At 41.2% G+C, this 22873-nt stretch overlaps 1 protein-coding gene across 7 annotated transcripts in view; it reads left to right on the top strand.

Annotated features, from left to right (window-relative positions):
- The window catches only part of AMBRA1 (autophagy and beclin 1 regulator 1), a 181494-nt gene that overhangs the window by 78592 nt on the left and 80029 nt on the right, over window positions 1-22873 (top strand). For all 7 annotated transcript variants that reach the window (XM_059931504.1, XM_059931507.1, XM_059931506.1 and 4 more), the window contains 2 exons: window positions 1596-1676; window positions 2233-2333. In XM_059931504.1, coding sequence (XP_059787487.1) covers window positions 1596-1676; window positions 2233-2333 — 182 coding nt within the window. The remainder of the gene's footprint in view (window positions 1-1595; window positions 1677-2232; window positions 2334-22873) is intronic.

The following is a 22873-nucleotide window of genomic DNA, read 5'->3' as shown; positions in this document are numbered from 1 at the left end:
GAAAAGCTGTCATGAATTCACTTGTACTTTTAACCGAGTTGGTACTTTGATCACAACTTGAATCTACATATACTTGAAAAATAATAATATACTTAATTTGGGAGCTGTCTTATTTGCTTGATATTCAGCTACTCCTTATAATAATTTGTGGGTTCCCCAGAGCTGCAGTCTACTGGTCAGGAACTTCTGATCTCATTGTTCTTTATAATCCCCTTTTCACTTTCCATATGGTCTTATCTCTCTTTCCTTGCCTCTCCCTTCATCTGTAGAGTTTCAAGTCAAAGGAATATGATACGTTAAAGAAAACAGTAATATGCTTTCTCTTCTGGGAAAATAAAAACCAAGTACTGACTTTTAATGGATCAGCTTCCAATATCCCTGATATTGATTTGTGTCTAAATGCTCAGCATCCAGTTCCACCAAGATATAAAAACCTTCCTAGGCTTTCATTTCTGGTCTGTAAGGGTCCCAGTAGTACACTTGAAAGCCAAAGTGTTGTCTTAAATTTGGTTACAGTGCCAGTTTGAAGATTATCTCATTAAATTGAAGATAATCCAAAGGAAGAATTCAGAAAATACCCCAAATCAAGCTCTCAAGAGGTTCATTTATTTTGTGGAGTTGGTTAAGCAGCTAATTAACTGCTCTATTCAGCCAGTGCCCTTTGGCTTCTTGTTCCTTTGATGCATTGGAAACTAAGCCACGTGAAGTTTCTGTCTTCTCTTGTAGGAAGCAGTGAAGTGTAGTGGAAAGAGCAAGGGCTTTAGAGTCAGATGGATCTTCCTTGAATCTTGTCTCAACCACTTACTAGTTGGGTGACCTTGGGCATTTGCCTCTCTGGTCCTTAGTTTCCTTATCTGTAAAACAGATCTAATGAGACTTAATGGGAAACTCGGAAGATTAAATGGGGTAACATATTAATAACCTTTGTATTAGGACTTAGTAGATATTTAATAAATGGTGTTTATTACCATTACTTTAACAGACCATAAAGAAAACACTAGACTTTTTTCTTTTTAATCAAATGACCGAGCTTAGGATTGCATTGTCTAATAATCTTCATCATTGTTAATTTTTCAGTCTCTTAAAGAAAGGGCTGCCTAGTCTTTTTCTTGTGTTGTTTTTCTTTCACATATCCATGATTTTTCCACACCAAGGACCTAGACAGATTTAAAGATAACCATTTGTTGAATGAACTTGATGGGAGAATTCTTCTTCCTTCAAGATCCCCCGAAGCCAAAGTTTCTCTATCTTTCAATCTAGAAAAAGACATTTATATACATATCCATTCCAAATCCCTTTAGAAGATCTAAACTTGGCTTCAATTTCAGTTCTGCAGAGTTCAGAGACCACATTGTTTCAAGAGAAATCTTCCTTCTTACTGAACTGTTAGTAATTGCTCATAAATATTTTAATTGAGGTACTCCAGAAACGCAGTATATTAATGTGCCACCCAAATTAGTAAGCAACCAGATGACTAATTTCTCTGGGACCTTCACCTAAGTGTAGGAATTTAGTTTGCAGGATGTCTGTCTTTTGGGCTGGTGTCTGTTTCTGCTTTAGTGACTCTCTTAGGTGTAGTCTTTTTGTTTTCTCAGGGACAATGGTGACAGATCCAGGCACCGAGCTCCACGAAATGCCCGGATGTCTGCACCTTCACTTGGACGCTTTGTCCCAAGGTAAGAACTGGATAGTCAACTTTTATGAGAGACTTTTCTGAGGGAGGCTTTATGAGAGCCTGGGATTTTTAAACCTACTTTCTGGTCTGGATTGTCCATATCTGGAATTATTTCCTAGTGAGCCTACAGTCCAGCCCTGCCACCTAAAGACTTGACAGGAAATGATTAACCACAATGAAAAGACATAGAAAAATGGCATTGGGAGCATCCTGTTCAGGAATAGAAGCCCCAGGAAACTTTAGAAGAAAGACTGGAAGAAGATACAAATGTGTGAAAAGAATTTTACTCTGCTCTAGGTTTCTGTGGATTCCTAGGCTTAGTGGATCCCTTATCTTTGATTGTTGAGGGTTGGTAGATTGTATATCTCCTTTGTTTTAAGGCAGTCTATAGTAGGCTTTTAACATGTGATTCCTTCATGTAGGCGTTTTTTAAAATTAATTTTTATTGGAGTGTAGTTGCTTTACAATGTTGTATTCGTTTCTGCTGTACAGCAAAATGAATCAGCTATGCATATACATATATCCCCTCTTTTTTGGATTTCCTTCCCATTTTATAGGCGTTTCTTGCTGCCTGAGTACTTGCCTTATGCTGGGATTTTTCATGAACGTGGACAGCCTGGCTTGGCTACTCACTCTTCTGTTAACAGGGTCCTGGCAGGTAAGGAGTTGTTTCTTTGGATTTTGAAAATTTAAAGGGGGAGGGAGCCGGGTAAAGCTTTCCCCTCCTTTACCTATGTTGATGTGATGGCATCTTGGCATCTGGCTGAAAACTCTTTTTTAAGGTCTTGTACTTGGTTCCTTACTTCAGGGCAGGAAACTACAGATTGAGGAAAGCTGCTTCTTTTGCCCATTCCCACTTCCTTCAGACATCTCTTTTTTAATTAATTAATTAATTAATTTATCTATTTTTGGCTGCGTTGGGTCTTCGTTGCTGCACACGGGCTTTTCTCCAGTTGCAGCGAGCCGGGGCTACTCTTTGTTGCGGTGCGTGGGCTTCTCATTGCGGTGGCTTCTCTTTGTTGCAGAGCACGGGCTCTAGACACGCGGGCTTCAGTAGTTGTGGCACATGGGCTCAGTAGTTGTGGCACGCAGGCTCAGTAGTTGTGGCACACGGGCTTAGTTGCTCCACAGCATGTGGGATCTTCAGGGATTGAACCTGTGTCCCCTGCATTGGCAGGCAGATTCTTAACCACTGTGCCACCAGGGAAGTCTCTTGGTGTATCTTTAATAAGCATCTTTATTTAAAAAATTCAAATGACACTACGTTTTGGAAAATCTGGGCCACGTGATGGTTAAAGGTAGAGAGCGATCTGTGTGAGACAGTAACGCTGTCGGGCTGGGGGAATATGATTTCTGACCAAGCTGTTGTGGCAGCTGGTAGGCCATGGGACTTGGCTTCCTTTAAGTAGCAGTATCCTTGACCCAGTGTCAAGGCCTAGAAACCCCAGAGGCCTCAATGGTTTCTCTCTACTGGACACCAGGGCTTCATAGACCCAGGCTTGGTTGGGGAGTAGACTGCACCATGGTGACTGTACCTTGGCCCTAGTCGGTAAACAGACCCCCTGGCTCTGTGCCTTTCTTTGCTTGGCGCTTCTGTGTGGCTTGGCTAATGGCACGTGGAAGCTCCTCACTGGCAGTTAATCACTTGCTGCCAGACAGTACTACAGAGTTCTTCTCCACCCTTCTTTGTTCCAGACATCTGCCTCTACCACCCAACACAGCAGCTCCCTGCTCCTCTACTGCTGGGAAGTCTCTATTTCCTTTGCATTTAGTTTTTTTGGAACAGCTGTATGTTGTTTTTCTCTCCTTTGATCTAATAACTCTTTACCTCCATTTCTTCTTCCCTACTTTATGCCCAGAGGTCTGACCCCAAATAGCCCAATTTCACTTATGGATACCTTTGAATATAGGGGTTATGTTCCAGCAGGCAGTTTACAAACATGAAATCTACTGAGAAAAGTTCTCTAACAAAAGATGCAGAGTGCCTTGAGAGGAAGGAAATCTAGGCTCTCAAGAAGCTCATTCTTGAATTAGATTAGCTGATGGTTTCCATTCACATTTAAACTCATTGCATGTTGCAGAGTATCCATTTTTCTTTTCTTCTTTTTTCATATTTTTTTTTATTGACGTATACTTGATTTACAATGTTGTGTTAATTTCTGCTGTACAGCAAAGTGACTCAGTTATACACATATATACTTTCTTTTTTATATTATTTTTCATTATGGTTTATCCCAGCATATTGAATATAGTTCCCTGTGCTATACAGTAGGACCTTGTTGTTTATCCATTCTGTATGTAATAGTTTGCATCTACCCCATTGGTCTTTTCTTAAATGCCCTCATCATTTGTAGACATTTGGATGTCCCTCCAGATTCTGTTGACAGTTTTGTGTTACTTTTTTTCTTCTCTTGAGAAAATTCCAATGATGATAATAACAGCAACAAAAGAAAGCTTAACATTCATTGAGCATTTGCTGTATGCTAGGGGGTGTTTTAAGTGCTCTTCCTAGTCATATTTCATTTCATTCTCACAGTAATCCTATGAGATGGGTGCTATTATCTAACAGTGGTGGGAACTGAAGCCCAGAAGGCTAACTTGCCCAGAGTGATGCAGCTAGAAGTAGAGGAGCCAGAAGTGAACCAGGCAGTGGGACTTCTGTTTCCTAGTCTGCCTGCCTCCCCACAGCTATTTTTAAGGACAGAGCATCAAAATAGCATTCTTCTTCTAGGTCCTTAATCTAGAAGAGGGAAAGAGGTCCCAGGGAACTTGGCTGATCTTCAGGGGTTTTCTTATTTGTTCTAATTCCTCTATTTTAAGTGGTTTCTAGACATAGCTTTTTGTGACCCAGTAGTGCTTGCTAAGGAAAATCTTATTATATAACAGGCCTTTCCCCGAGCCTTCATGCCCTCCTGGACACAGATGTTTTGCTTTTTATTTAAACTTATTGTGATCATGTAATAGATAGAGCTGCTGTAATAATGGCTTTTGAAGTGAAGACAAATTAGTGTTTTAGCAGTAAGCACTCCCAATTTTCCTGGAAAGGCACTTTCTCTTGTATGATTGGAATAAGGTTGTGATGGTCTCAGAACAATTAGATTCAGTAGACGTTTGTTCCGCAGCTGTGTGCCAGGCACTGTTTTAGGCTACCAGAGTGAATAAGACAGACAAGATCCCTGCTCTTCTGTAGCTCAAAGCTTAGGTGGTTGGCTGTACCTCAGTTTTGCTGTTTGGTTCTTAGCTCCAAACATAAGGCAGAACCCTTTGTATGGTGAGTGGCTTTTTGTAGGGGTGGAGCATGGAAATTTGGCAGACCTGGAGGGACAAAGTATATATACACCTGCAGTTTTAGGAGGCATTACCAGTGGCAAATGAGTTTTCAATGGACCCTAGCCAAAGCCATTCAGAATCAACAAAAATGGATTTGCAGAAAATTAAGATCCATTCTGCCCACTTCCTCCCACAAGAGCCTGAAAGCAGTAATATAAAACAGAAGCTGCTACAGAGAAGTGTTTTGATAGTCTGTTAATCTTCATCTCTTCCACCATATCTTGTTGTCTTGTGCCTCCAGTCACCCATCAGCCCACACCAGGCCCCTTCTTCAGCAACACAAATTCTGAACCTGTACTTGAAGAGGTATAACTACATTTAAAGCTACTGCAACTTTACCGGTATATTTTTGGGGAAACGCGCAAAAGTCTGGGCACTCCCCCTGCTGACTTTTTAGCAGACAGCTCTAGCTCTGTGTAGTAATAGCAGTCTATAACAGAGAAGGAAATGAAGTTAATGACTGCCTACTATGGGCCAGGTACAGTCCAAAGTGCTTTCCCATACATTATGACAACCCTATGAAGTAGATGGTGTGTTTCCATTCTGTAGGGAAGAAAGCTGAGGTTCAGAGAAGTTCCATTACTTGCCCAATATAATGCAGTGAGAGGCAGACTTGGAACTTTAAACCAGGTCTGCCTGACTCATAATAACTCTGTTCTGCCTTCTGTGCCATGTTTTGCCTGAGTTCAAGTAGGGAGTATCTGCCGAAAGGTTCTTAAGCCTATAATATTTTTCTGCATGCTTGAGACCTCATACAAGTGAAATGAGAAGCCCTGGCATTTGACGTCTTCCTGGTAATTACTGGAAGAAAAACTTCTGAGGGATAGGGACCTGGGTAATGTAGGGTATTAGTTATCTGTTGTGTCTAATCTTTTTGACTTTCATCCTAATGAGCATCTGCTCCCAGCAGATGTGGTCCTGATGGATTTAATTTAGTATTTTGATTAAAATCAATGGGAAGTGTCAGGATTTTTTTGCTTCTAGCTACAGGTCATTGGGGCCTGGTTGAGAGTCATGGGCTTTGTGCCCAGTCATCCTGATTTCTCTTAGGATTTCTTCTTTGAGCCATTAGTTTAAGAGTGTGTTCTTCAATTTTTACAAATTTCCTTCTGTTGTTGCTTTCTTATTTAATTTCACTGTGGTCTAAGAACATACTTTGTATGATTTCAGTTACTGTAAATTTATTGAAACTTGCTTTATGGCTTAGCATATGGTCTGTTCTGGAGAATGTTACCTATGTGCATGGCAAGATTGTATATTCTTTTGTCGCCGTGTGGAGGGTTCTGTAGATGCCAGGGAGATCTACTTGGTTGATAGTGTTATTCAAGTTTTGTATACCCTTGCTGATTTTCTGTCAGGTTGTTCTACCCATCATTAAGAATGGAGTATTGATATTTCTAATATTATTCCTGAATTGTATATTTCTCCCTTCAGTTTTGTCAGTTTTTGCCTCATATATTTTGGGACTTTGTTGTTAGGTACATATATGTTTGTAATTGTTTTGCCTCCCTGATGAATCAACTTTTTCGTTATAAAATGTTCCTCTATCTCATATAATATTGTCTTTTTTTTTTCAGGTATGGATGATGGTACAATATTATATAAGTTTCAGGTGTACAACATAGTGATTCACAATTTTTAAAGGTTATATTCTCTAGTAATATTGTCTTTAAGTCTAGTTTTTCTTATATCAGTATAGCTATTCCAGCTCTTTTATGGATGTAGATTGTGTAATATATCCTTCCCCATCCTTTTACTTCAGCCTATTTATATATCAGAATATAAAGTGTGTCTCCTATAGAAAGCATATAGTTTTTTTTATCTAGTCTGAAAATCTCTGCCTTTTGATTAGATTGTTTAGTCCATTCACATTTAACGTTATTGATATAGTTAGATTTTTGCCTGCCATTTTGCTGTTTGTTTTCTGTATTTCTAATGTCTTTTTTTATTACTCTGTTTCTCCTTTACTAACTTCTTTTTTTTTAAATTAATTAATTAATTTGTTTGTTTTTATTTTTGGCTGTGTTGGGTCTTCATTGCTGTGCGCGAGCATTCTCTAGTTGCGGCGAGCGGGGGCTACTCTTTGTTGCGGTGCACGGGCTTCTCATTGCAGTGGCTTCTCTTGTTGCGGAGCATGGGCTCTAGGCGCACAGGCTTCAGTAGTTGTGGCATGTGGGCTCAGTAGTTGTGGTTTGCAGGCTCTTGAGCGCAGGCTCAGTAGTTGTGGTGCACGGGCTTAGTTGCTCCGTGGCATGTAGGATCTTCCCAGGCCAGGGCTCGAACCTGTGTCCCTTGCATTGGCAGGCAGATTCTTAACCACTGTGCCACCAGGGAAGCCCCTACTGACTTCTTTTGTATTAAGTGGATAGCTTCTAATGTGCTATTTTAATTCCTTTCTTGATTTTAAACTGTACTTTATCAGGATCTACTTCAGACTTACAGAGACTTGATTCTGGTAAGATACAGAAACTTTGTTCCATTACAGCTACATTGTCATACCCCTCCTTTGTGCTATTATTGCTATATATATTATGTCTGTATATATTACAAACCCAGTGATACAGTGTTATATTGCTTTATGTAATCTCATATCCCAGGCATCCTTCTGTTTGTTGCCTGTTGTGAGTAAAATAGAGCTATCCCTTTTGCAAGAATTTACTTTTCTTTTTCTTGTTAACTTTATTTTTGGTTGTCTTTTGCCCCTTTCCTCTTTTTTAAAAACACTGGTCCTCTTTCTTAGATATTCCCCACTTTTCTGGTATCTTCGGGAATTACTCTCAGGAGACCTGTCTAGTCTAGTTTGGCCAACTAGGTGGACATCTGGGTCCTCGGGCTTGCTGACATTTAAGAATTAGTCTAATTTCTCAATTTAATATCATAGTTGTTTAATACAACAGATGGTTTAATTACTGTATACCAGATCTTCATTTGAATTGGCAAATCTAGGAAAGATGAAAAGTAGTGAATACAGTTGAAGGCCATCATGGTATACTTACATGAGTATGAACAGAAATGAATGATAATTCTGGTGTTGGACCCTTTATCTCCTTGGCTGGACCCTTCTCCATGTTCTTTACCTCTCCGGTACCCAGTTGCCAGGCTAATAAAGTAAGTGGCACATTCCAACTCAACATCAATTAAGATAGCTGTTTATAAACTCCAGATAAATGGACAATTAGTGGTGGTGGTACTAGCTAGGACCTCTTTAATAATTAACCCAATTACCTTTCATTCTGCTCCAGTGATGAAAGTAAAGGCGATAAGGGGCTGGCTTGGTTGCCTGGGAAACAGAGAAATAAATGCAGCTCCTTCCAGAGAACCCAGCTTTCACAGATGCCTTACACAGCATCCAGGGCCTTTTACTGATTTGGTTTCCACCAATCACTGGAGCATCCATGCTCTCTCTACCCCAGCCCTTTGCTGCATCTCCTTATTCCACTAGTGAGAAGTATGGTTGTCGAGAACCTAGGTCCTGGTTTCTAAGCTGAATTATCTGTGCTTCTTCAGGCTTTTCTAGAGGAAAATATTGGGCCTTGTCAGTGTACTTTTCCTTTTATAATGTGTGACTAAGTTTTCTGTGCCTCCATCTCTCTCTACCCTAGGAAATTTCCTCTTGATCTCTCCCCACTGATGCTTTACACCTGTGCTCTTTCTGTACTGTCACTTTGAAATGTACACAGAACTTTCTAAACGCTTAGCATTTTCCAGAGCTCTTTGGGTCTTTTTTTTTTTATAAATAAATTTATTTATATTTTATTTTTGGCTGTGTTGGGTCTTTGTTGTGGTGCGGTGGCTTCTCTTGTTGCGGAGCACAGGCTCTAGGTGTGCGCGCTTCAGTAGTCGTGGTGCGTGGGCTCAGTAGTTGTGGCTCACGGGCTCTAGAGAGCAGGCTCAGTAGTTGTGGCACACGGGCTTAGTTGCCTCGTGGCATGTGGGGTCTTCCCAGCCCAGGGCTCAAACCCGTGTCCCCTGCATTGGCAGGCGGATTCTTAACCACTGCGTCACCAGGGAAGTCCTCTTTAGGTCTGTTAAAAGAATTTAATGGTTCTGCCCTTAATGGAGTTTACTGTCTAGCTAGGTTGTAGCCTGAGTTTCTATGTGTTTTTTGTTTTTGTTTTTGATTTTGTTTTGACCCTGCCACTAAAAATTTAATAATTCCCCTGAGAATTTAACTGCCAATCCTAATAGATTAGCGTGTGTGTGTGTGTGTGTGTGTGTGTGTGTAACTCAAATCTGGGCTTGGACCAAGAATTTATGGGTTTTGGTGCAGTTTGAAGTGACTCTGAATGTGCCCCCATTTGTCTTTTGCATGGGTCTGTGAGCCTGAGTGGAGCTTGGGAAGGACAGCTGCCACTTGCAGTTTAGAGTTGGTTTGAGAGGCAGTAGAACAAAATGTTCAAGAGTTTGGGCTCCAGAGCTAGACTATCTCAGTTCACATATTCATGCTCCTACTTCCTAGCAGTGTAATCTTGGTTAATTTATTTTACCTTTTCTTGGGACTCAGTTTCTTCATCTGTAAAATGGGCATAAGAATAGTATTTAGCTCGTAGCATTGTTTTGAGGATTAAATGAGCTAATATATATGAAACACTTAGAATAGGGTGTTGTTTTTTTTTTGCACAAAGTAAGTGTTCTATAGATTTTAGCTATTATCATTATGATTTTTATTGTAAATCTTGGGGACCAGCATGAGTTAGAGCTGTGCTAGTCTCCTCAATGGTTATAACCTTGCTGATCTCTCACTGTTCTTCTGTTTTCCTCAACAATGGTGCACTTCCTGGGTATCAAGCAGGGCTTTCTCCCCTTTGCTATGGTCAGTGAGTTGAAAAAACTGGGAGCTTGTGCTCTAAGGCACCAACAGATGGTAACCTGAAGGTCCCTGTGTTGATAGTTTGACATGCTAATGTGTCCATTGTTGCCTGTAGTCATGTCAACCAAGGGGGTTAGATTAGAGGAGTCACAGAGTTTGCATTTGAGAAACCCTTTTCTGTCTCCCATCAGAACCTGCGCTCATGAAATAAGCATCTACTCTCCAGACTAAGTGCTTGCTCCTATGTAACCTTGGCATCATGGGACTCTCAAAGTGGACCGATAACATGAGCATCATTTGGGAACTTGTTACAAATGCAAATTCTTGATCCCTACCTCAGACCCACTGAAGCAGAAATTCTGGTTGTGGGCCTAGGAATTTGTTTTTAAAGAGTCTTCTAGGTGATCCTGGTGCACTTGAAAAATTGAGAACCACTGCTCTAGATTAACTCATTAAAGCTAGGAACAGAGGCAGAGGGAAGAAATGGGAAGAGACGACTTGCCACACATTAAGGAGTGTGCCTGCAGGAATCTAAGATTTGTTGGTCCTAGTGAGCTCCTGGTGCATAACTCTTCTTGATCTGGAGCTATGAGTAATGGGGGAAAAAAAATGAATGAATTTGTTATTACCTACAGAATGCTCAGCTGGTATATAAGCCATTTTTGCTTGATAAGCTTTTACTGAGCTTTTGTTGTTTATATGGTACAATGTTAGGTATATGATAGTACCCAGATGAAAAAGACATGATCTCTGCTCTCCATAAGCTTATCGTCTACTGCGTAAGCCCATCGTGCTCAGAAACAGCTATAGGACAGAATTTATTGTGCTAAATGCTAAGGTAGACGTATACACAGAAAACTGGCTATGAGAGCACAGAACCTGCCAGCATTTCTACAGCAGAAAATATGAGTCTATTAAGCTTTTATGCTGGGACAACAGGTTCTTGTCAGCTCTGCTAGGAGTTTTATTCCTAGGAGAAATTGACCTATAACTTTTCTTGTAACTTCCTAACCAAGTTCCTATCTCTTCCCCTTCTTCCTCCTGAAAAAGAAAGGTTAGCATCAACATATCTGGATTGAGACCCCACTGTTTACTTGTACTGTAAGTTCTCTGTACTCTGGGGCTTCCCTAGACCTAGAGTGATCTCAAAGTTTATTGAGTCCTGTGGGTTGTGTACTTCTTAGAAATACTACTCATTTTGAAGGTGCCAGCTGAAGATGCCCTCTAGGGCTATAAGTACCCACTGTAATACCAGGACCCTTTTACTTTTCTTAGGTTATGATTGGTATGTGCTTTGACATGTTTTGCAACCCCTCAAAACAACAATATAGAAATCTACAGAGGAGATGTGAGGAAAGAAAAAGCGAAATATGAGGTCAAAGCCCATTTTTTCCAGTGGAGGCAATAGCCAATCTCCACTGTACTTAAGATTAGAGGTCTTATACATACTCTGGAAAGACTTGAAACAGTCTTCTTTGCTGTCCCATCTACTCCCATCATTTTTTACCTAAGTGCTTGATATGAATGTTAACCCTCCACCTCCTTCTTTTTTAAAACTCTGATCTCATATTAGTTTTTCTTCCTCTTTCTCAGACCATGTCCTTGGCCAGTCTCATTTATTCCAAACTGGCTGGAAATGCCATGGGAGCTGGCAGACAACACCTCTCACCCTCTCTACCAAAGTAGATCCAACCTGTGGGTGTTAATTTCCTTTCTTTAACACCTGCTGATCCACAAGGCCAGCTCTTCCCCACGGTCCTTGTGGCACTCAGCTAGAAGCCAAGAGTAAGCACAGATATCTTGGTATAAGCCATGAGGTGGAAAGAGGCACCTGCAGGTGGGTGACCAGGGACCTTTCGAAGTGTTGAAACTCTTTGGGGGGTGGGGTGTTTCTTTTGGCCAGGTGTTTAGTGTCACCCCAGAGCCAGAAAGTTATCCTGTAACTACATACGTCAGCCTGTAAAAACACTCTCTCGTATTACAGGGCTACCATGATGAATCCCTGGGTTTATCATAAGCCCAGCCCACTGCAGCTGTGTGCCATGCAGAAGGGGCCCAGCTTCATTCCTACTACCTTGAGCTGTGGGGTTGTATACTTTGAGACTGCTTGGCAAGCAAACTCATGATTTTTACTCTTATGGCTCATGGCTGGTGAAGCACAAGCCAAAAAATATTCTTCCTAGACAGAGAATTTAACTGGTCCAGGCTACAAAGGAACAGAGGGAAAACTGGACAGGAGGTAAAAGATGGAAGTTCCCAGTGGGAACAAGAGTCTTCAGGAAGGTCGGATATACTGTAGGCATGTGAGGAAAATATATCATTCATTTTCATGAATAAATCTGTCTAAAAAGGTGAATTTTCTCTAGAATCTGCCATATTGCCAGTGGCGGCTTTTGGTAGTACTTGCTCATTGTTCCAACAGCAAGATTTCACAACAGAGGCTCTTTATTGTAATTTCCCTGGACTAGTAACACAAATGAAAAGAATTACATGGAAATATCTAGTCACTCCTGCTTATCGGAGTGTTTACCTAGGCAAATAGCTCAGAGACTGTGACAGTTCTATAGCAGCATTTAAAATTTTCCAAAACACTGCCCCTTGTGCTGAATTGGCAAAAGGGTTGTGGACAGAAAGAATGCAGTAACTCAAGCTTAGATTTGACCATGAGCTGATGTTAGATCACATTTGCAAAATGTGGAGACTGTGGTGGAATACAGTGCTTCAAATGTGCTAAAAACAAAACAAAACAAAGACCCAGGAGCACTTACTATATGCCAAGTAGTGCTCTAAGCACTTCTCACATATTACTTCACTTAATCTTCATAATATTCCAGTGATGTCCTGTTATTACTCATTTTTATAAATGAGGAAACTGAGGCATAAACAGATGAAGTAATTTGCCCAAGACCACAGCTAGTGCTTGACAGAGTAGGAATCAGAACTCAAGCAGTCTAGCTTTAGATTGGGACTTTTCACATAGAACCGTCATGGGGTATGGGTGATTCCATGTTGGTAGAAAAAGAGGCTGAAATGTAAACTCTGGCTTTACTTTAAGAAAACAAAAATAATTTGTTCAGCTACAAAACTGCTACTGGGGAGGGGGCTACAAATTCTCATCTACTCTTGTTGCAGCTCCTTTCCTCTAGAAAGAGCCCTGTAGAAGAACTACCTTCCCAAACAATGACTCCTGAAGAGGTAATTACACTGTTGCCATCCCATTGGGAAGAAGGCTGGGTCAGTGATTACATTCCAAAACAAAGCTGTTTGGGTATAATTGCACTGTGCTGTTCTTATCAGTCTGGGGAAGGCAGGCCTCTGGTCTCCATCCACATTTATTTTTGAGATGGAATCCGAATAGCATTCAATTAATAGGCAAGGCCTAGGCATAGGGAAGTCAGCCAAAAGAGCCAAGATGACAGACATTAACTTGCTGTTGGCATTTTCCTTCCACTGAAGTTTTCCAGACCTTTAAGTATCAGCAAATTTGAGGGAGAGACCATTTGAGGAAATATATTTGGCTAATGAAGGGTTAGAGACCCCTGCTTAGACGCTGTGCCCCAAAGCCCTCATTGGTGTTTATACATGAAGAGGAAATGGTTAGGTGGCAATGAAATTTCCCTCTCATCAGGAGCTTTTGCTCTATCAAAAGTTGGCCCTTCCTTCAAATCTTTCCCTAAAACTTCTGGTGTGTGTGTGTGCGTGTGTGTACATATATATTTATATTTATATGTGTTTTGTGTGTATAGCTTCTAGTTGTCCATCAAAAAGCCCCTCTCTGGTTCTGTTGAGATTATAAGGCTGACTTTTGTTAAATTTCAGCAATAATCTCTAGATCTGGACTGGAAGAAGAAATAAACTAATTAATTATTTTGTTTTATGATTCAGAGGACAGAAAACTGCCAGTGACCTCTTAGACATGCTTGTTGAACTGGAGCAGAGAAAGGGGAAATATCTATGTTATCAGGTTGAGGGTTGCACAGACCCTTCGGAAGTGGTGTAGCCTTGGCCATTTTATCAGTTAGCTTTTGCTGCCTCACAAACCACCCCTAAATTTACTGGCTTTAAAAAAGTGTTTACTGTTCCTTAAAATTCCGTGGTTCCTGTGTACAGTTCATCTAGTCTGAGCCAACTTGGCTGCTCTGTGTCAGTTGATGACTTGGCTGGGTATTGATGGTCTTAGTTGGTGTAATAAGCAGGACAGTGGACTGCTGAAGATCTCCACATACTAATCACTGGAACCTGTGAATATGTTACTTTATTTGGCAAAAAGAACTTTGCACATGTGATTAAGGTTACAGATTTTGAGATGGGGAGATGATACTGAATTATCTGGGTGGGCCCAGTCTAATCACATGAGCCCTTAAAAGTAGAAGAGAAAGGCAGACAGGTCAGTCCAAGAGATGCAGTGATAGAAGATGGGAATTGTTTGGCCCTCAGCTAACAGTCAGCAAGGAAAAAAGAACCTCAGTCCTAAAACTGCAAGGAACTGAATTCTGCCAAAAACAAATGAGCAAGGAAATGGATCCTTCCCTAGAGCCTCCAGAAAATAACATAGTCCTGCCACCACCTTGATGTTAGCCCCATGAGACCCATGTTGGACTTCTGACCTGCAGGAATGAAAGCTAGTAAATTTATGTTAAGCCACTAAGTTTGTGGTAATTCGTAATTATAGCCGCAGAAAACTAATAAAGATGGCTTCACCCATATCTGGCAGTTGACAGGCTGGTTGGCCTCAGCTGGATGACTTGTCTCTTTTCTCTTCACCAGTTTCTTCACATAGTGTGTCAGGCTTCCAGAGAGAAACGAGCTGTCAGGCCCCAATACGCAAGCACTTTTCGAGTCTCTGCTGTCACTTTTGTTATTGTCCTGTCAGCTAACGTAAGCCACATGGCTAAGCCCAGAGTCAGAGAGGGTGCTCTCTTTAAGGGCATGGATACAGGGGGGGCTTAAATCATTAAAGGCCATTACTGTAACATTCCTCCACAACGAAGTAGATTTTTGAGATCTGAGGTAACCTGGTAACTCATTCTGAACAAACTGCTTTTTAAAGTGTCCTCCTTACATATACATGAAAGGAAAGTTTCAGCATACCAAGGGATACAGATGTACAGATTTTGAATTCCAGAGAAGCATCTTGGTCTAAATCATTATTTGGTTTATTCAGAGAGACATGAATTTAGAAATTACATCCAAATGGGAAGCTAGATCCTGGTTTTCTAGACATAGCATTTCAGAGAAACTGCCTTTTCTCTTTCTCTGTTTTCTGGGATGTAGCCCTCTATTTCTGTGTGCTGGAGGGTAAAAAGATGTGCAAAAGAGCTCTGTGGGTGGTTGGGCCCCTTGGGGCCACATGTATTTCTGTGTAGGAGTAAGACTGACAGAATTAACTGTGCGAGCACTTACTAAATTGGCTGTAAGTGAACCTGTACCCGTGGCATTATTTATAATCCCCAGCTCCTTTAACAGAAGCAAATTGGAAGAAAAGTTCCGAAGGCAAGGGATCTTTGTGTGCCCAGTCACTGTGGCACATTATGCGTTTTTATAGCAGTGGCTGGGAGAAGCTAGAATTCAGTTCTCCTCAAGCATAGGAGTTAGCTTTTGCTTGGTCTTATTGATGAGATTGGTTAAAAACTATTTTATGGGCTCCAAATGTGAATGCATGGATTGGGCCTCAGGGCATATAGAGACAAATTTCATATTCACTAGTCATTCTTCTAGGACATCCTTGATGTTCAGAGCCATCTCCATGATTGGTGGGATGCAAGCTCTGCTGTTTGTGAGCTCTGAATTTTGCACTGGGCAGTTGGGTTCAAAATAGGATGGCCTGTGTACAAGAAAGATGTATACTTATCATAGGAGATTTAAGCTGGCTTTCACAAGAACTTCATCCAGCTCAACAGGGCACCCAGTGGTTTAGTGTGTTTACTGAACATCTCTTTGCTCTGCCTCAAAGCTTAGCCAAGATTCATGAAATGACTGTGAGGCATAAAGGGAGCTGCCACAGCTTGGAATGTGTGTGTGTGTGGCCATATTTGCTACTAGAAAGTGAAGAGAAGCTTAACCTGGGATGGGGAACTGTAGATTCCACTCCCCAGAGGAGGTGGAGCAGTGGTATGCCTTGGGAAGGAAGAAGAGTGCTGAGAATGGAAGTGTACAGGCTGTTTAAAGAGGCAGAGACTCTCCCCAAATAAAACTACAGATTGTCTCTTATTTCCTTGATAAGAGGTTAGAGTGTGTAGTGATGGGATTCAGCCAGTATCCTTCCATTCCTCTGCCTTTGCTCTTTGGGTCCCCTTCCCCTCCTACCTTTACCTTTATTTATCATGGGTCACTGAATTTGAACTTGATGTTCTTTTAGGCAAAATGAATACAGCTAACATAAGACCTAATTGAGAGCTTATAAAAGTCACAAAGTGTTTCTTGGTCTGAATATTTTCATTGATTCTGCTGAAGTGAGGTGACTGGGAGAAGGGGAGAAAATGTTACATTGCTTATTAGGTAAACTAATTAAACCTGAACATATCAATACAAAGCTTGAAATAAGTTTTTTCAAATGCCCAGTTTCTCCACCCTCATGTTCCAGGTAGAGAGACTACAGGGACAGCTTAAGAACACCTGCTCTAAAGAAGTTTCCAGCTATTCTAATCTTTGTCTTACCAAGGAAGAATTTTAAGGTCCTGTGGGATAGAAGCGGCGAGCACCAAGCGTGAGCTTGGGAATTCTTAGATACCTCTCTGGCACCGTGATGCAACCCAAGCTACCCTTAAAAATAACACCATCTAAGTGATGTGGCACATATATACAATGGAATATTATTACTCAGCCATAAAAAGAAACGAAATTGATTTATTTGTAGTGAGGTGGATGGACCTAGAGACTGTCATACAGAGTGAAGTAAGTTAGAAAGAGAAAAACAAATGCCGTATGCTAACATATATATGAAATCTTAAAAAAAAAAAAAAGTATCTGAAGAACCTAGGGGCAGGACAGGAATAAAGATGCAGATGTAGAGAATGGACATGAGGACATGGGGAGGGGGAAGGGTAAGCTGGGACAAAGTGAGAGAGTGGCATGGACATATATATACTACCAAATGTAAAATAGATAGCTAGTAGGAAGCAGCCTCATAGGGAGATTAGCTCAGTGCTTTGTGTCCACCTAGAGAGGTGGGATAGGGAGGGTGGGAGGGAGAAGCAAGAGGGAGGGGTTATGGGGATATATGTATATGTATAGCTGATTCACTTTGTTATATAGCAGAAACTAACACACCATTGTAAAGCAATTATACTCCAATAAAGATATTAAAAAAAAAAAATACTATCTAAGTGAAAACAGTGAGTTTGCTCTGCTGGCAGCTTCAGGACCTAACCTGTCCCCACCCCACCTATTGAACTGCCAACCCTAAGACTCATTTATAGAATTTCTTGAGCTGCCACTGGGTGGAAGTACCAGAGGAATTGGCTATAGAATTTGGAGGTTATAGTGGTGAAGGAAAGACTGACTGGCGGTTTATGTCCTTCAGCTTCATGTTTACTTTTTGTCCCATTCTACCATTATTTCCAGGTACACTGTGTTTTAGTTTTGGTTAGTGTGGACTTGTTAGTCTTTGTTCTCAGGCATGAAGTGGAGTTGCTTACCTTTTCCTTTGTGTTATTAGTGTCTCTCCTATGTGGGACACTACGTGCTACGTGCTAATGCACTACAGAGAGAGGCAGTGTTCTTTTCTGACACCTGAAGAAAAATTGTTAGAGTTTAGAAATCTTGAAAAAAAAAAAAATCATAGCCTCGGTATCTGGGGATCTCCTTTATTTAAAGATGCCTGCTGGGGGGGCTTCCCTGGTGGCACAGTGGTTAAGAATCCGCCTGCCAATGCAGGGGACATGGGTTCAAGCCCTGGTCTGGGTAGATCCCACATGCCGTGGAGCAACTAAACCCGTGCGCCACAACTACTGAGCCTGAGAGCCACAACTACTGAAGCCCGCTCACCTAGAGCCCGTGCTCCACAACAAGAGAAGTCACTGCAATGAGAAGCCCGTGCACTGCAATGAAGAGTAGCCCCCGCTCGCTGCAATTAGAGAAAGCCCGTGCACAGCAATGAAGACCCAACGCAGCCAAAAAAAAATAATTAATTAAAAAAAAAGAATGCTGGATAAAACATGGTAAATACCCTTTAAAAAAATAAATAAATAAAGATGCCTGCTGGGAATTCCCTGGTGGTTCAGTGGTTAGGACTCCATCCTTTCACTGCCAAGGGCCCGGGTTCAATCCCTGGTCAGGGAACTGGGATCCCACAAGCCGCGTGGCATGGCAAATAAATAAACAAACAAACAGTACAATACAATAAAAAATAAAGATGCCTGCTTTCTTTGCCCTCTTCATTTTGTATGCTAGACTTCCCTCTTCTACGTCTCTCCTGATCTGAGACCTTAAAGTAAGAGTGAAAAGGATATGGCAAGAAATTATGGGATTCTTATAGCAAGAGCTAAGCAATGTTGGTTACAATTTGACTATTTCACATTTTATAATTTTACATGACTCATAACTTTTGTTTGGGGAGCATAACTGGAACAAACTACCATACTTGAAGTGGCCTCAGGGCCCTGTTCCTAAAGGAAAATACTGGAAATTTGAGTTCTTAGACCTCATTTTGACTAATTGAATTATCCTCAGAACTCCTCTTATATCTTTCTTTTTTGTTTCTTTATTGGGCAGTCTGTGACGGGAGGGGATTTTTGTGTGTGTGCATAAATAGACTCAATCAAAGAATATTGCAGATTAATACAGGCAAGATGAAGGTCGAGTCTCCTTCCCAGAGAAATGCATGCCTGCGCATTCCTTTTTCAACCTAGGACCTGGACGTTAAACTTGAATATTTCACTTATGTTCTCCTTTGGCTTTGATGTTCGTAAATGTTGAACATAGGAGCTACCAAGGGGTCACCCATAACTGCTTTCTTGTGAGAAGCCAAAGGTTTGAATTCTTCTTTTAATCATAACTAATCCTTTGTACTCCAGATTATACCTATCATTGGGCCTTGGAGGCTGCATGCCAGTTACTTGACTAGGATTTAAAGTTAGTTGGTTTGCTATTCCACTTTCAGAAGGACCTAAAATACTTTATTATTTCTTTATTTCTTTAAAATTTTTGCTGTTGATAACTTTTTTTCCATTTAAAAATTTATTCAGTCCATCCCACTCGTTTTCTCCTACTCACCTCCCCTCCAGGTGCTTAGGTTGATCCTGTGGGAACATAATGTTGTCATCCTCATTCTGTAGATATCTGTGGACCTTCTCAAGCTGAGCCTTAAAATTTCCATTTCTCAGCTCTACTCTGTGTTGCTTCTCTTCTGACTTTCTTGACTTCAGCTTTTTTTAAAAAAGAAATTAATTAATTTATTTATTTATTGGCTGTGTTGGGTCTTCGTTGCTGTGCGCGGGCTTTCTCTAGTTGCGGCGAGCGGGGGGCTACTCTTCGTTGTGGCACACGGGCTTCTCATTGCGGTGGCTTCTCTTACTGTGGAGCATGGGCTCTAGGCGTGCGGACTTCAGTAGTTGTGGCACACAGGCTTAGTTGCTCCGTGGCATGTGGGATCTTCCCGGACCAGGGCTCGAACCCATGTCCCCTGCATTGGCAGGCAGATTGGTAACCACTGTGCCACCAGGGAAGTCCAACTTCAGCTTTTTCTCCCCATCTTTCTTGCTCTAAAGATCACGTCCAGCATCTCTTTGGAAGAAGATAGATAGGGATTAGATGTCCTCGGTGAACCAGTACTGCATTTCTCTCCTTGAGCCTAATTTTTATCTGCTAGGCATAGGGGAAAATCTAGAATGAGTACTAGCCCTTTGTATTGGGCTGGCCAAAAAGTTCTTTCAGTTTTTAAGTAAAGACAAAAGATACATTTTTCATTTTCACCAAGAACTTCATTGAACAACGTATTCACTGTTTTGTTCAACTACCTTCTGCCATTTTTTTTAGGCAACTTCATAATTCCATCTTCCCAAAACTTTTTATCTTTTTGAGCAAAGAACTGTTCCAGGTGCCTTTTCCAGTCTTCCAGGGAATTGAACCGTTTTCCATTAAGAGAATTTTGTAAAGACCGAAATAAATGGAAATCCAAAGGTGCAATGTCTAGTGAATACGGTGGATGAATCAGAACCTCCCAGCCAAGCTGTAACAGTTTGTGCCTGGTCATCAAAGAAACATGCCATCTTGCGTTTTCCTGATGGAAGATTATACACTTTCTCTCTCTTTTTTTTTTTAAAAACACATTTATTTATTTATTTATCCATCTTATTTTTGGCTGCGTTGGGTCTTCGTTTCTGTGCGAGGGCTTTCTCCAGTTGCGGCAAGCGGGGGCCACTCTTCATCGCGGTGCGCGGGCCTCTCACCGTCGCGGCCTCTCTCGTTGCGGAGCACAGGCTCCAGACGCGCGGGCTCAGCAGCTGTGGCACACGGGCCTAGTTGCTCCGCAGCATGTGGGATCCTCCCAGACCAGGGCCCGAACCCGTGTGCCCTGCATCGGCAGGCAGACTCTCAACCACTGCGCCACCAGGGAAGCCCTATGCACTTTCTCTTGACTAATTCTGGACCCTTTTTGTCAAGTGCTGCTTTCAGTTGGTCTAATTGGGAGCAGTACTTATAGGAATTAATCGTTTGGTTTTCTGGAAGTAGCTCATAAAAGAGGACTCCCTTCCAATCCCACCATATACACAACATAACCTTCTCTGGATGAAGACTGGCCTTTGGTGTGGTTGGTGGTGGTTTATTTCACTTGCCCCACGATCTCTTCCGTTCCACATTATTGTACAATATCCACTTTTCATTGCCTGTCACAATTTGTTTTAAAAATGGAATGTTTTCGTTACGTTTCAGTAGAGAATCACATGTGGAAATACAGTCAAGAAGGTTTTTTTTGCTTAACTTGCGTGAAATGCAAACATCAAAGCGATTCACGTAACCAAGCTGGTGCAAATGATTTTCAACACTTGATTTGGATATTTTGAGTATGTCGGCTATCTCCCGCGTGGTATAACATTGTTCTCAGTTAATGTCTCAATTTGATCTTTATCAACTTCAACTGGTCTACTGACCGTGGAGCATCGTCCAACAAGAAATCTCCAGCACAAAAGTTCGCAAATCACTTTTGACACGTTCAGTCAGTCACAGCACCTTCTCCATACACTGCACAAATCTTTTTTTGCGTTTCAGTTGTGTTTTTACCTTTCTTAAAATAATAAAGCATAATGTGCCGAAAATGTTGCTTTTTTTTTCCATCTTCGGTTTTAAAATGGCTACACAAAAATTCACCAATTTACAGGAAAAAAAAAAAATTCACCAATTTTGATGTCTTTTTTTAAATGCACACTGATATGATAGCTGTCACATACAGTCTAACAAAATTGTTTTGAATGAAGTTAAAGACAAGTAAGTGCTACTAGAGCCATCTTATGGAAAAAAATGAATGAACCTTTTGGCCAACCCAATAGGTTTTTTTCTCCCTCTGTCCAATAGACAGTATAGCTGCATTAGAAAGAGTAGAATTTAGGGTAGAAATTAGGGTCTCTCTTTGTATTTGAGAAGTATGTGAATGGATCTGTTCTGTTCATGTCGATCTTATACCTCAGAACAATGATTTGTTCATTTATTCCCTTATTCATTGGAAACTATTTTCCCCTAGTGGTTCTAATACTTATTAACTTCATTATGAAAATAATCAACCAGGAAAAATACCAAAACTGAATGATTTTACTATTGCTCTCATTGTTATTCAGACAGATAATATAGTTTTTGGGGTTTTTTTGTAACCACATTGGGTCTTCGTTGCTGCGTGCGGGCTTTCTCTAGTTGTGGTGAGCGGGGGCTACTCTTCGTTGCAGTGTGTAGGCTTCTCATTGCAGTGGCTTCTCTTGTTGCAGAGTTCAGGCTCTAGGAGCACGGGCTTCAGTAGTTGCAGCATGTGGGCTCAGTAGTTGCAGCACGTGGGCTCTAGAGCACATGGGCTTCAGTAGTTGTGGCTCACGGACTCTAGAGCACAGGCTCAGTAGTTGTGGCACACGGGCTTAGTTGCTCCGTGGCATGTGGGATCTTCCCAGACCACAGATCGAACCCGTGTCCCCTACATTGGCAGGTGGATTCTTAACCACTGCGCCACTAGGGAAGTCCTGATAATATAGTCTTATAGTCTTGTTTTTAAGTTTGTGTGTAATAAATTCAGTGGAATATACTTGTTTTTGTTTTCGTTTTTTTGGCCGTGCCACATGGCATGTGGGATCTTAGTTCCCTCACCAGGGATCGAACCTTTGCGCCCTGCAGTGGAAGCGTGGAGACTTAACCACTGGACCGCCAGGGAAGTCCTGAGTGGAATATACTTCTTGAGTGTTAACAACTTGCTAGGCCCTACACTAAGTGCTGGGAATTTTTAACAGAAAAAAATAAGTTAACTTTCAGGTTCAATTATTATTTTCATACCTTTTCAAATGTGCTTTGAATTACTGTATCCAGAAGTCCTAGGTTTTATCTGTTTCCTTACTCTTGATCATTACATCACTCTGTCACAATTTCCCCCACAGGTAACAGGAAAATAATTAACTTTGATCTGTAACAAGGCTTTACCCAAAGATATCAATAGAATACTTAGCCTGTCAGAGAATTGTGTTACAAAAATGCAAGTTATCACTTCTCTAGTTTTCCTTGTGTCTCTTAACCACACCTAAATTTCCTACCACTCAAACCAGACTTCAGCAGCCTTCTTTTCTTCAACAAGCCTTCTTGGGAGGTACAGTGTCTTTCCAGCTTAGCTTCCTTAGATGAGGTCAGTTGTTTCTCTGGCTGTCAGAGAGGCTGTCATTCTGATGTGATACAGGAAGATATAGTCTTTAATGAGTGCCTTTGGCACTGATTGTCAATTGCTTATTTCCTGGTGATGTTGCATTAAAGTATTAATTAACCACTAAATTCAAGTTGACCTCTTAGTCAAGGAGGCAGCTTTGCTTTCCGGAAGGGAGACTGGCTTTTCTTGTACCACCTAGCATGCTGGTATGCCACCAAGTTTTGTCTGG

This window comes from Balaenoptera ricei, chromosome 8, assembly GCF_028023285.1.
Source record: "Balaenoptera ricei isolate mBalRic1 chromosome 8, mBalRic1.hap2, whole genome shotgun sequence".
NCBI classification, from domain to species: Eukaryota; Metazoa; Chordata; class Mammalia; order Artiodactyla; family Balaenopteridae; genus Balaenoptera; species Balaenoptera ricei.
This window is presented reverse-complemented; position numbering and strand designations above follow the sequence as displayed.